Below are 14,289 nucleotides of genomic sequence, written 5' to 3' on the forward strand. Positions count from 1 at the left end.
GTCGTTAATATAAATGAAGAAAAGTATTGGTGCCAATACTGACCCTTGTGGCACTCTGCTTTCTACTGCTCTCCACTTGGACTTAATATCTTTAACTACTGTCCTTATTTCTCTCCCCCTCAAATAATTTTCTATCCATCTCAATGTGCTTCCTTTTAAGACACCCTTCTCCTCTAACTTCCATAGTAATCTTGCATGTGGCACTTTGTCAAACGCCTTTTTTCAAATCCAAATAAATACAGTCAACACATCCCTCTCTCTCTTGTACTCTATCAACTATTCTAGAATAGAAACTCAGTAAATTAGTTACACAAGACTGTCTTTTCCTAAAACCAAATTGGCTATTTGATATTAATTTGTTGTCTTCAAGGAACTCAATCCATTGCTTCTTTATTATTCTTTCACACATCTTGCATATTACACTAGTTAGTGATACCGGTCTGTAATTTAAAGGTTCATCCTTCCTTCCACTCTTATATATGGGAACCACCTCAGCTCTTTTCCATTCTACGGGTACTGTTCCATTTTCTATTGAGCATTTTATGATGTTGTATATAGGACTTGCTAGTTCTTCCCTACATTCTTTCAGTATTCTGCCTGAGACTTCATCTGGTCCCACTGCCTTGTCTTCATCCAGTTCCTTCATTAATTCTTTTATTTCAAGCTTGGTTACTTTAATCTCTTTCATATAGACTGTCTCTCTATTACCCTGTGGCCTTTCAAATTTGATTCCTTAGTGTGTGTGTGTGTGTGTGTGTATTTACCTATTTGTGTATTACAGGGCCCGAGCTAAGCTCTCTGTGTCCTGTCTCCTTGTCCATTCCTGTCATATCTCTCTTTCATCTGATTGACACACACCGCATCAACGACATGACTGCTCAGTTTATTCCACTTATCAATGCTACGATGCGGGAAATTGTATTTTCTCACGTCATTTAGACAGATGTCCTTTATTAGCTTTTTCCATGTCCTCGGAGATGATTACTTGTGGTCACCTTTATCGACTCTCTATCCAGTATGTCAATCTTGTTCACCAATTTATACATAGTTATCATGTCTCCTCTTGTTCTTCTCTCTTCTAATGTGGTCAGCCCCAGCTTCCTCAGTCTTTCCTCATAGTCTAACTCCTGAGTCCTGGTACCATCCTTGTTGCCAGCCTCTGTACCCTTTCTACCTTCTTCACATTTTTCTTCATATGCGGTGACCAGACACATGCTGCATATTCTAGCTGGGGTCTTATTAAGGTACATAATATCTTCTTCATCATTCCTTCATCTAGGTAGTGGAATGCAAGGCCAATATTTTGAAGCATGTTGTATGTTTTCCAAAAAATCTTGTTAATGTGTTTCTCCGGTGACAAAGTGTTTTGCACGGTTACTCCTAAGTCTTTCTCCTCATTGGTCTCTTTAATTTTCTCATCACCCAGCCTGTAATCCCAGTTTGGTCTGTATCTACTTCTTCCCATTTTCATAACATGGGTCTTGTCTATATTAAATTCCATCTGCCACTCTTTACTCCACTCATATATTTTATCAAGATCTTCCTGTAACTTGTTACAATCTTCCACATTCTTTACTCTCCTCATAATTTTAGTATCGTCCGCAAACATGTTCATATAACTGTCAATTCCTACTGGCATATCATTAACATAAATCAAAAACATGATGGGACCCAGCACTGACCCTTGTGGAACTCCACTGGTTACCTTCTTCCACTCGGACTTCCTTCCTCTCACCACTGTTCTCATTTCTCTTCCCATTAAGTAATTTTCCATCCATTTTGCTAGTTTATCATTTACTCCTCCAGTCATCTTTAGTTTCCACATCAGTCTATTGTGTGGTACTTTATCAAAGGCCTTTCTCAAGTCCAGGTAGATAGCATCCACCCATCCCTCTCTATGTTGTAGTATGTCAGTCACTCTTGAATAAAAACATAATAAATTGGATACACACGATCTTCCTTTTCTGAAACCAAACTGCCTTTCACTCAGAATGTTTTCACTTTCTAGATACTCACACTTAGCTTTAATTACTTCTTCACATACCTTGCACAATATACTAGTCAACGATACTGGTCTATAATTTAGCGGTTCCATTCTACTACCATTCTTATATATAGGCACAATGTCAGCTCTTTTCCACTCTTTCGGACTAATCCTGTTCGTATGGAGGTTTCCACAATATCAAATATGGGGTTCAACAATTGATCCTTACATTCATTTAGCAACCTCCCAGATATGCCATCAGGCCCCATTGATTTATTAATATCCAGATTGCTTATAATTTTCCTTACATCTTCCTTAGTAACCATGATGTCCTGCATTTGCTTTATTTCCGTAGGCCTTCCTCCCATAAAATGCTCCTCCTTTGTAAACACTTTGCAAAAGTTGTCGTTCAAAATTTCAGCTATATCTCCAGCATCTTCATATACTTCTTCCCATTTTTACCTTTTCTATTGCCTCCCTTTTATTTAGTTTTCCATTTATGAATTTGTAAAACATTTTGGGTCACTATCACAGTTTTCCACCACCCTCTGTTCATATTCCTTCTGTGCTGTTCTCCTTACTTCAACATATCTATTCCTTGCTGTTTTGTAGCCTTCCTTGATAATACATCACTGTTTTTCTTAAGTTTCTTCCATGCCTTTTCTTTGTTCTTTTTTGCTTCTTCACAATTTCTATTAAACCACTGTTTATTATTTAAAGTCCTCTTTCTGTAATATGGCACAAACTTTTCACAGCAGAGTTATACAAATCCATAAATTTATCGTACTTCAATTGCATATCTCTTTCCTGGTATACCACGGACCAGTCAATTTCATTAAAGAACTCCCTTATATGGTTATAATTTGCCCTAGTATAATTTAATTTTTCCTCCTGTTCCACAATCTTATTCATGCTTAATTCTGTATCCAGCTCAAAGCTTAGGACATCATGATCGCTTTTCCCAAGGGACTTTCATGTTCAATTTCCTCTTTAGAGAGATTCCCCTGGTAAATACCAAATCCAACCTTGCTGCAACATCTTGTCCCCTGCACCTTGTTGGTGATCTCACCCACTGTGCCATCAAGTTATTTGTTGCTACCTTTAACAATTCTTCTGCCCACTCACCACCATTCACCACTTCGTAGTCTTCCCACACTATTTCTTTGCAATTAAAGTCTCCAACTATCATCACTCTATCCTTTCTGTTGAGTTCTTGCTTCATTCTGTCTAGAGTATTTCTCATCACCATTTGGTACTGTTCATATTCCCAAGCACTGGTTCTGGGTGGTATGTATACTGTTATAATATTAATGTCCCTCTTGCCATCTGTTATAAGCATACTTATCACTTCCTCATTTCTCTTACTATAGTTCACCTTCACTATCAGATCTTCCTTAGTAAGAACCATTATACCACCACCACCTTTATTTTTCTATCATTTCTCCATACTTTGTAGTGTTTTACAACAAACCAGTCTAGCTTTATTTTGGGCCTTAGCTTTGTTTCCACTACACATATTATGTCCGGTTCGTTATTTCTTAGATAATCCATACATTCTAGCCTCTTAGACAGAAATCCATCTATGTTCGTGTAAGTCACTTTTATTCTATTCCTAGTCTCATTCTTCCATGTAATGCCTATTCCTTCTGTTTTATCCACCACTTTTTTAGCCTCCCATTTCTCATCCTCCAAAAAAAACTTGATCTTTTCCTCCTCTGTTCTTTCGTCATTCCTCTCTTTCACTTCAGATACTAGCTCCTTCATTTTCATTCTCTCATCTTGTGACATATTTCTTCTTATGTAAATTTTTTTGGTTTCCTCAGAGTCCTTAAGTTTCCAAGCCCTCCTCAACAAGGCCTCTGCTGCCACCTGAGACTTTAATTTCAATTATAATGGTCTATTCTTGCCTTCCTCAAAAGCTCCCAATCTCACACTTTCTTCTACCTCAGCATATAGGTCCTCTTCTTCCACAGAGATCTTGTTCAGTAAAGACTTAATCTTGTCATTTTCCTTATCCCTCCTGTCCTGCCAGTTCCTGTTAGTTTCCTCCCAATCCTATTATGATCACACATTTTTCTTTTCAGCAATATCTCTCACCACATACTCATTTTCCTTTAGTGCCTTTACCATTTCCTCTGCGTAATCCCTTTATTTTCCTTTTCCTGCTTTTTTACTATCTCCCTAAACGACCTTTGTACTTCCTGATGTTCATGGTTCACTTCTTTCATCCTGGTATCAATTAGATTAAGACATTCCTCTTTCCTCAAGTCCCCTTCGGATATTTTTATCTCCATTTCCATGAGTTTAGCCTTCATCTCTTCACATTGTTTCCTAGTTGTTGGTTTTCTTTCTCCATCTCTACTTTTTCCTTCAATAGCTCATCATTCGCTAGCGTTAACAAATAGATCTCTTTTTTTAACTAATCATTCTCGGCTAGAACTCTATCCAGTTTTTCTTCTATTGACAAAATGTTTAGGAACTTACTTTCCAGTGCCTGGATTCTTGCATCCATATCAAGTTTCTGCAGTCCTTTTGGCGTAGTAATAAAACCTTCAAAGTCTCTAGTTTGCCTGGACGCCATTTTTGTTATTGTCAGCTGATTACGGCCAGAATGATCACCGTCCACATTCCCCTCTCAGGGATCACTCTCCATATCACTCACTTTCAACACTAAGAGACAGTAGGACATTAACGGACACTAACTTAGAGTTACCCTGGCCCTGTAATACCATAGGTATTTTCTTTCTTCCCATCCGCAGCCGGAGACGAGCCTTCCTCTCTCAGCGTGTGTGTGTGTGTGTGTGTGTGTGTGTGTGTGTGTGTGTGTGTGTGTGTGTATTCACCTAGTTGTAATTTTTACAGGGCCTAGGTATTATACTCGTGTGGCCCTGTCTCCATATCTACACACATCCAACTTTCCTTTAAAACTATGCACACTCCTCGCTGACACCACCTCCTCACTCAAACTATTCCACACCTCCACACATCTCTGTGGGAAACTATATTTCTTCACATCCTTCAAGCATATTCCCTTGGCTATCTTTTTACTATGCGATCTCGTAGTTCTATTTAAATTTTCCTCTCTCAACATCATTTGCTCATTATCCACTTCATCCAAACTGCTCAACAGTTTATAAACCTGTATTAAATCTCCTCTTTCTCTTCTTTGTTCCAAGGTAAGCAAATTCATTTCTTTTAATCTCTCCTCATAGGTCATTTCTGCCAATTCCGGAACCATTTTGTTGCCATTCTCTGCAATCTCTCCAACTTCCTTATATGCTTCTTTTTATAAGGGGACCAAACCACCCCAGCATATTCCAATCTTGGTCTAATTACAGTACTAATTAATTTCTTCATCATATCTTTATCCATATAATGAAAGGCCAATCCAATATTTCTAATCAAATTATATATTTCTCCAAACATCTTGTCAATATGAGCCCCAAACTGCCCATGGTCTTGTATTATCACTCCCAAATCCTTTTCCTTTTCCACCTTTTTCAACACTACTCCTTCACCCATCTTATATAACCCTCTTGGCCGTCTTCCACTCTTCCTCATCTCCATTACATGACTTTTGCTCAGATTAAATTCCATCTCCCACCTTTTGTTCCACTCCCAAATCCTATCTAGATCTGCCTGTAAAATTTCACAATCTGCTTCACTCTTCACACACCTACACGATTTCGCATCATCCGCAAACAAATCAATATAACTGTTTACTCCCTCTGGCATATCATTTATATAGACAAGGAAAAGTATTCCAGCACTGAACCTTGTGGGATTCCACTCTCCACCACCAACCAGTCCGACTTTGCATCCCTTATTACCGTTCTCATCTCCCTCCATCTCAAATAGTTTTCCATCCATTTTAACAATTTTCCCTTCAGTCCTCCATAAATCTCTAATTTCCCATTACACATGACCTCCCTTTCCTAAAGCCAAATTGATGATCCGATAATAACTTATGATCCTCCAGGAACCGTATCCAATATTTCTTTATCACCCTCTCACAAATCTTACTGACCACACTTGTTAAAGACACAGGTCTATAGTTAAGAGGCTCTTCCTTACTGCCTCCCTTATAAATGGGCACCACTTCAGCTCTTTTCCACTCCACCGGTACTTCCCCCATTTCTAATGAGCACCTTATAATATCATATAATGGATCTATCAATTCTTCTCTACATTCCTTCAATAATTTTCCTGAAACTTCATCTGGTCCCATCGCTTTATCATCTTTAAGTTCCTCCAACATTTTATATAACTCCTTTTTAGGTATCTTAATGTCATCCATGTGCACATTTCCTTCTACATTCTGAGGCTTTACAAACATTGTTTCTTTAGTAAATACTTGTTGAAACCTATTATTTAGCAATTCCATGATATTCTTAGGGTCATCTACTATCCCTTGCTCTCCTTTTAATCTTTCAATGGACTCTCTCTTTTAAGTTTACCATTTATGAACCTGTAAAACAATTTTGGATGTTCCTTACTCTTGTCTACAATATCTTTTTCAAATTTTCTTTCTTCCTCCTCCTTACCCTCACATACTCATTTCTCCCACTCTATAATTCTCCTTATTTAGTATATTCCTGCTCTTTTCCATCTTTTCCAAGCCACATCTCTTTTCTTTAGCCTTAACACAAGTTGCATTAAACCAATCCTTTCTTCCTTCCTCTCTCGGTTTATACTTTGGTACAAATTTCATAACTCCTTCTTTATAATATTTCATAAAAATCTCGTATTTTTTTGTACTTCTCTGATTTGTAACATCTCCCAATCTAATGTTCTAAAATAATTTTTCAAATTTTCTGTGTCCATCTTTCTATAATTCAATCTACCACTCCTGTATGTCTCATCTCTCCTTCGCTGTGTTATTGCCATCTGCATTTCCATAACCACATGATCACTCTTCCCCAATGGACATTTATATTGTATATCCCCACATAGGTACACTTCTCATGTTAACACCAAATCCAGTCTAGCTGGTTCATCATCTCTATATCTAGTATTTTCTTTCACCCTCTGTTCCATCATATTTTCCATCATTAGATTAAGGAATCTCTCTCCCCATGCTTCCTCTCCAACACCACTTACTAGATTTTCCCAATCCACCTCCTTACAATTAAAATCTCCTACTAGTATCACCTTTCTTTTTCCAGTTAATACACTTTCCAAACTCTGTAAAGTATCCTTGATCATATTGTCGTATTCCTTTAATGTCCAAAAATTTGTTTTAGGAGGTACATAGGTCACCATGATTATTAATTATTTTCCATCACTTTTTAACCTTATGCTTATCACTTCTGCATTGTTCTTCCCATACCAAACCTTATCCACATTTATCTCCTTCGTCATAATCATAACTCCTTTTCCACCTTTGCCCTCTCTATCCTTTCTCCATAAATTATATTTATCATCCAAATTTACCTTTGTTTTTTCATGTAATTTTGTCTCAGTCAAACACTATACCAGGCTTCTCCACCATTACATAGTCTTGCAATTCTAATCTACTTGACAGTATCCCATCTATATTAGTATACATTATGGTCCACCTACTGCTCCCTCTAGAGGTTCCTCTGCATTCCTTCTTTCCACATATCATTTTCTAACTCTCCTACAACTCTCCAAAAAAAACTTTTCCTTTTCCTCTTCAGACCGTTCATCATTTTTCCTTCTCGCCTCTTCCAACAATTCATTATATCTTCTCCCCTCTTCCTCATTTCTATTTTTTCTTAATTACACCTCTTTACAACCTTCTACCTCTCTTAATTTTGATGTTCTATATAAAATGTCCTCCACAGTTTGTTGTGACTTCAGTACTACTTTAATCAGTCTCCTTACTCCCTACTTATACGGACCCAGTCTATGAATCTCTTCCATTTCTTCTTGTAGATCTTTTTTTTCATCATCATTTAGATGATGAAAATTTCAATTCTTCTTTAATTCTCTTAGGCTTATATGTTATATTTTGTTCTTTCATCCCAAATATTATCACACTCTTTTTCTTTTCTACTATTTCTCTTATCAATGTTTCCTTGTTCTTCATAACATTAACCAATTCTTTAGTCCTTTCTTTTTTGTCTTCATTCAACTGATCTTTAATAATTTCTTGTAATCCAACCATCTCAGCTTCCCTCGACTCAGTCCATTGTGTTTACTTCAGTTCCCACTCTCTTTTAAACTTCTCACTTTGCTCACTGATCATTTCCTTAAAATCATCTTTCTCCTTTACAACTTTCTCCATTTTCTCCTCCAACCGTCTCTTGTATTTTTCAACCTCCTCTCTCAAGTGTGCATTCTCATCCACCAATCGTTTTTAATTTTCCTCCAATCTCCTGACTCTTTCCTTCAAAACCTTGCAGAATTCTCTATCTTACTCATCCTCACTCCTTTGAACTTTTAACTCCTTCACCAACTCCTCAAATTTCTTCTCTAACATTACCAGTCTACCTTGCATTGTTGCCCCTGTTGATGATGGACTTATATTTTGAATGGCTACTTTTGTTTTGCTCCCTGGGCCTCATTGGCATATTTTGAATTTGGTAACTTATTTCTTACAGGTTTATCCATTTTCACTCTTCCTGGGAGCGTGTGGGTGTGTGGTGGGGTGCGCTGGTGGCCAGGCCTGGGAGCTTGTGGGTGTGTGGTGGGGTGCGTTGGCGGCTGTTTGTGAGCTGGCCTTTGTTTGTTTCCAAGTCATTAATCCTGCGCTGTTATTTGCAGTGCATAGGTTCCAGCACCTCTGTTCACACTCTTATGTACACACACACTTATGTACACGCCACCAGGCTACGTTCACTCTGTACACTCGTTCACTCGCTCTGGTTGCCCTTTGGACAGGTGATGGTTTTCACTACAAGCACATTGTTTAGCGTGTGGAGTGTTTGGTAGTCGACACTGAGCAAGGGGCACGTCCGCTCTCCTTGAGCGCAGACGCGCGCATGTGTGTATTTACCTATTTGTGTATTACAGGGCCCGAGCTAAGCTCTCTGTGTCCTGTCTCCCTGTCCACTCCTGCCATATCTCTCTTTCATCTGATTGATACACTGCGTCAACGACATCACTGCTCAGTTTATTCCACTTACCAATACTACAATGTGGGAAACTGTATTTTCTCACGTCATTTAGACAGATGTCTTTTATTAGTTTTTTTCCATGTCCTCGGAGATAATTACTTGTGGTCACCTTTATCAATTCTCTGTCCAATATGTCAATCTTGTTCACCAATTTATATATAGTTATCATGTCTCCTCTTGTTCTCTCTTCTAATGTGGTCAGCCCCAGTTTCCTCAGTCTTTCCTCATAGTCTAACTCCCTGAGTCCTGGTACCATCCTTGTTGCCAGCCTCTGTACCTTTTCCACCTTCTTCACATTTTTCTTCATATGCGGTGACCAGACGCAAGCTGCATATTCTAACTGGGGTCTTATTAAGGTGCGTAATATCTTCATCATTCCTTCATCTAGGTAGTGGAATGCAAGGCCAATATTTTGAAGCATGTTATATGTGTGTGTCCTCTCTCTCTCTCTCTCTCTCTCTCTCTCTATGAAAATGACACAAAAATGAATGTGAATGAAAATAAGGACTACATAATAAGACCTGCTAAATGGTACATAGGAAAAAGAAACCAGTTGCAAAGATGAATTTAGTTGCTGAGATGTTTTTATCTTAATTTCTTATTATCATGTCGTGGTTGCAAGAATGACAAAATGAAAAAAGTGAAGAGATAAATTATTGCTTTATCAAATAATTTGTGTTACTCATAGTAAGATATGTAAAATATGAAATTTCACAAGATTTTGTGCATGAGAATACATAAGTAGTCCCAATATTTTGCATTTAAAAACTTTGATCTTTGCTAGTAAGCTACACCAATCCTGCTGTGACTTGTGAGATATAAACATATACCTGGCATATGGTGTTGGCAGTGCCTGTGAGAGAGTCAGAGACTACAGAGTTAATAACCATAATTTTTTTTTTATCATAATTATTTTTTTACATGTATGCAAGGTAAAAATCTTAAAAGATAGGTGCAGTTTCAATTGTATGAAAGTGTGTCTTACCTCAAGGAGTAACAGCATCACACTAAAGAACAAAGTGAAGCTAGCCTGTGTCAAGATCAAGATCACCAATATCAACCGTGTTTGTTTTGGTTCAGTGTTATTGTTGGGAGCCAATACAAAGGCTTTCAATCCCACGCCAACTACTGGACTGGACTGGTTATATAATGCAAGGTGCATGTTTACTTAGACAAATTCTTCCTGACCAGTGTCATTCTATGTGAATTACCAGTAAGTATGATCTAATATATTGGTACCTTGAAAGAAAGAGTTGTTTTGTGGTGTAGTACCTATCATCACTGTTTACATCTGCAAAGATGTCTAGGGTTTGATTTTTGAGCCTCTGTTACCATCAACTACTGTCTCGATACTGAACCTTGGCCTCATAGGATACAGGGTAATTTCCTGAGACTTTTTTTTTTGGAGAAAAAGGTGCATCTTATGAGCCATCAAATATGGCAGTAAATTTCTGCAATACAAATAGAAAATGTGAAAGCACAAAATAAAACAAACATTATTACCATTCAGGCTGCCGATTGAAAAGAGCTGATGATGGGTGAATATAAACCACCTGTGAATCAACCAGAGTCCGGTAACCTTCCTGTGGGTCCTTCTTGGCAGCATTTCTGAAGAATCCTGAGCAGATAGTCTTCTGTGCCCGAGCAACATTCTTGCCACAAGTTACTACATCCAACTTGTGTCTTAAAAGAAAAGAAATGGAATTCCATTAGTGACCTTACAATAGTGATATTAGATAATCTACCTTCACAAAAATATGTAAACAAAATATTTAGACATGCTTTGGATGGTGAGTAATTAACTTTCCCTCCCAAACTAATCACAATAAGGAAGTCAAAATGTGTGGAAACTAAAGAGATAACAAAATAGTAAACTCTTTCTTCATCAATAATTTCTTCAAAGTGTGTGTACAGAAATCTTATTCATTCATAATCAGTAAATTAGGATAGTTATCACCTGTATGTACATGTATTTATATCCTAGTGATGTATCAGATACTAAATTTTAGAGTGGCACATCCATATGTTATGGTTTTCAGTTTTCCACTTTATACTGTGCCTTGTGGCAACCTGGCTGTATTTTGTCAATAAAATCCTTTTGGTCACCTTTAGTTTTAACAATATTTTTACGTAATAATTGTATTGTATTTGAAAACATGTACAGATTGATCTCATATTTAAAGTTTTCAGTAGTGCTAATAATAGTTTTTTAAGTAAAAAGTTTTTTTGTGAATATACTTACCCATATGTAATTACATATGCCTATATGCCATTATTCCACACACTCAGCACAGAAAATCAATCAGCACCTCTATATATAGAGATCGTGCCTATAGAAGTTCCACGTCACCTCCGTGTGCGTGTGCACCGGGAACCACCAGCCCTGCTGGCCAACCATGCCAGAGGTCTGTAGATGTCATGGTTACCAAAATATCAAAGGTTGAATAAGGTAGTATCATCATGGCCTTGTGTCCAATTGGGTTCAGCGACTTTGGCTAGAGCGAGAGAAAACGGGCCCTTTGTATCCTCTCTCTCTCTCTCTCTCTCTCTCTCTCTCTCCCGTCACCTGTTCTGATACCATTCTCATTCAAAAGTTGTCTCCCCACAACATGGCAAGAGACCCAGGTTATAGAAGTAAGGCGCGGGAGAGGTGGCGGAATCAGACACAGTGAAATCACTGTTGCTCCTACCATTCATCGTTGGTGACACACTGACATAGAGCATATGTTTACTCCTGATGAGTGTTGACAGCTCAAACCAAAGAAAACAGGAAGAAAATAGCCAAAACATAGCTGCAAAAAGCCTAAATGTCTATTGACGTGTCCCGAGTCTTGCGTGATGAATGTCTATTGATGTGTCCCCAGTTTTGTGGGTTAAGTTGTTATTTTGAGCAATTTAGTACATTAATATCATGCATACAATAAACATTATATTTATCTTATATCAAATCTATATTTGGTTGGTATTTAAAGCATGTTTTTTTTTGGGGGGGGGGCGGGATAAATTCATATCACAAGAATGAATTAATTCTATTTTCATTAATTTCTATGGGAAAAATGTATTTGATATATGACGATCGTCACGGAACAAATTAAATTCATATGTCGAAATACCACTGTATAGGCATTTGTAATTACATATGGGTAATTAGTATATGTAGTAACAACAATAATTCAGTAAAGCCAGTCAATCATAATTCTCATCTGGTAACTAATTCCTTATATTTGGTGAATCCTTCATCCTTAAAAAAAAACCTACAAACACTGATTGGAGACTGAAGCCAAATCAGACAGGTTGAAAGACCAAGAATGAACTAACTAAACCACACAGAACCAATGAGAAAACTCTAACCTGGTCTTAAGTCTGAAAGATGAAAATACAAAACTAGATCCACTGGCATTCCACTAAAGTATTAAACTTAAGGCAAAGGTAAAGGCCCTCTAGCCAACAATGAACAGACTTCTTACCTACTTGAACAAAAAGTAAACACCTATGAAAATTATGACTGTATTCCCAATGAGGTCTAAAACAATGGATCAGGGGATCCTTTTAACACATCAATAAACCAGTTCACTGAGCATTTCCCTTTTTTCCTCACAACACAATGATGCTGTCACAGTCTGTCCTCTTAATACAACTTTCTTCCTTCACACAAAACTATTGCACCTAATTACACACACATTTCATTCAAAATTCTAAACTAGATATGGTGACTCCTGCACCAGCCTCAGAGTTCCCATCTGGAGAGGGGGACCATAATTGTCCTCAGGTGAGACTGCTTTTTCTAATGTTGACCCTAAGGATCTTGACATCCTCCCTCAACTTTTCTTCATTAACTCTACAACATTTACAGCCTTAGATTAAATTTTCAATCTGTAAAATGCCTCTCCAACTTAAATTTAATATTTTCTTTAATGAAACACAAGTGTCTGAGGCAACTGATAGTAACCCCTTTTCTATTCCCTCCAATTTTCTCTAACCTCATTTTTAATCAAAAGCTGGATGTAGCATCTATGTGTACAATGACCTGCTCATGTATCCGTCCCTGTATGGAGTACTCTTCGCATGTTTGGGGGGGTTCCAGTCACACAGCTTTGCTTGATAGGGTGGAATCGAAAGCTCTTCGTCTCATCAACTCCCCTCCTCTGACTAACTGTCTTTAGTCTCTTTCTCACCGCCGAAATGTTGCATCCCTTTCTATATTTCATCGCTATTTTCATGGTAACTGTTCTACTGATCTTGCTAACTGCATGCCTCCCCTCCTCCTGCGGCCACGCTGCACAAGGCTTTCTTCTTCCTCTTATCCCTATTCTGTCCAACTCTCTAATGCAAGAGTTAACCAGTACGCTCAGTCATTCATCCCTTTCACTGGTAAACTCTGGAACTCCCTCCCTGCATCTGTATTTCCAAATTCCTACAACTTGTCTTCTTTTAAGAGGGAGGTATCGAGGCATTTGTTCCCCTAATTCTGGCTGATGGTTTTGGCACTTTTTGAACTCTTTGGAGAGCCAGTGCTCAAGTAGGCCTTTTGTGTTTCTAACTTTCTTTTTTCCCCTTGGCTGGCCCTCTTCCCTACGTAAAAAAAAAAAACTTTAAAGTTCAGAATTTTCCACCATCTAGCCACGACTACTTATGCTGTTACCCTATCTTCTGCATTAGGCTCTTCTGATCACAATATCATTTCTGTATCTTGTCCTATTTCTCCAATCCCTCCTCAGGATCCCCTAAGGCTGAGTTGCCTCTGGCATTTTGCTTCTGCCAGTTGCAGGCATCTGAAGAGGTACAAAGCTGATTTTTCCTGGAATGACAGCTGTTCCTGTGTCAGAGACCCATCTCTGTTTGCTGTATGCATAACAGAAATGATAGTGTCTGGCATGTTGAGAGGCTGGAAAGAAGCAAAACAGCAGTGCAGATAGCCTCTGGCAAACCAGATAACAGACCATGCTCTCTTTATATCAGCTGAATAACTAACTGAGTTGTTTCACACACTGGTGTTTACTCCATGGAGAGTATAAAAGGTTACTAGTAAGTCTTCCAAAAGCATCAGATCATCTTTCCTTTCCAGGAAGGTTGTAGCTAGCATCCACCACTTACTATGTAAAGAAATTATGTAAGCCTCGTGGTGACAAGATTTTCTCATATAACAAAACACATGTGTAATGGCAAAATAGGGGTTAGGTTTTATGATTTTTGTCAAGGGTAAGCTTTCAGGCAAAAATGTAT

General features: G+C 38.0%; 1 protein-coding gene across 1 annotated transcript in view; it reads right to left on the reverse strand.

Annotated features, from left to right (window-relative positions):
* Positions 1-14,289, reverse strand: part of LOC123503532 (ATP-dependent RNA helicase DHX8-like) — a 258,222-nt gene that overhangs the window by 6,555 nt on the left and 237,378 nt on the right. The window contains exon 12 of the mRNA XM_045253371.1: positions 10,570-10,749. Coding sequence (XP_045109306.1) covers positions 10,570-10,749 — 180 coding nt within the window. The remainder of the gene's footprint in view (positions 1-10,569; positions 10,750-14,289) is intronic.

The sequence above is a fragment of the Portunus trituberculatus genome, chromosome 14 (assembly GCF_017591435.1).
Source record: "Portunus trituberculatus isolate SZX2019 chromosome 14, ASM1759143v1, whole genome shotgun sequence".
Classification (NCBI taxonomy): Eukaryota; Metazoa; Arthropoda; class Malacostraca; order Decapoda; family Portunidae; genus Portunus; species Portunus trituberculatus.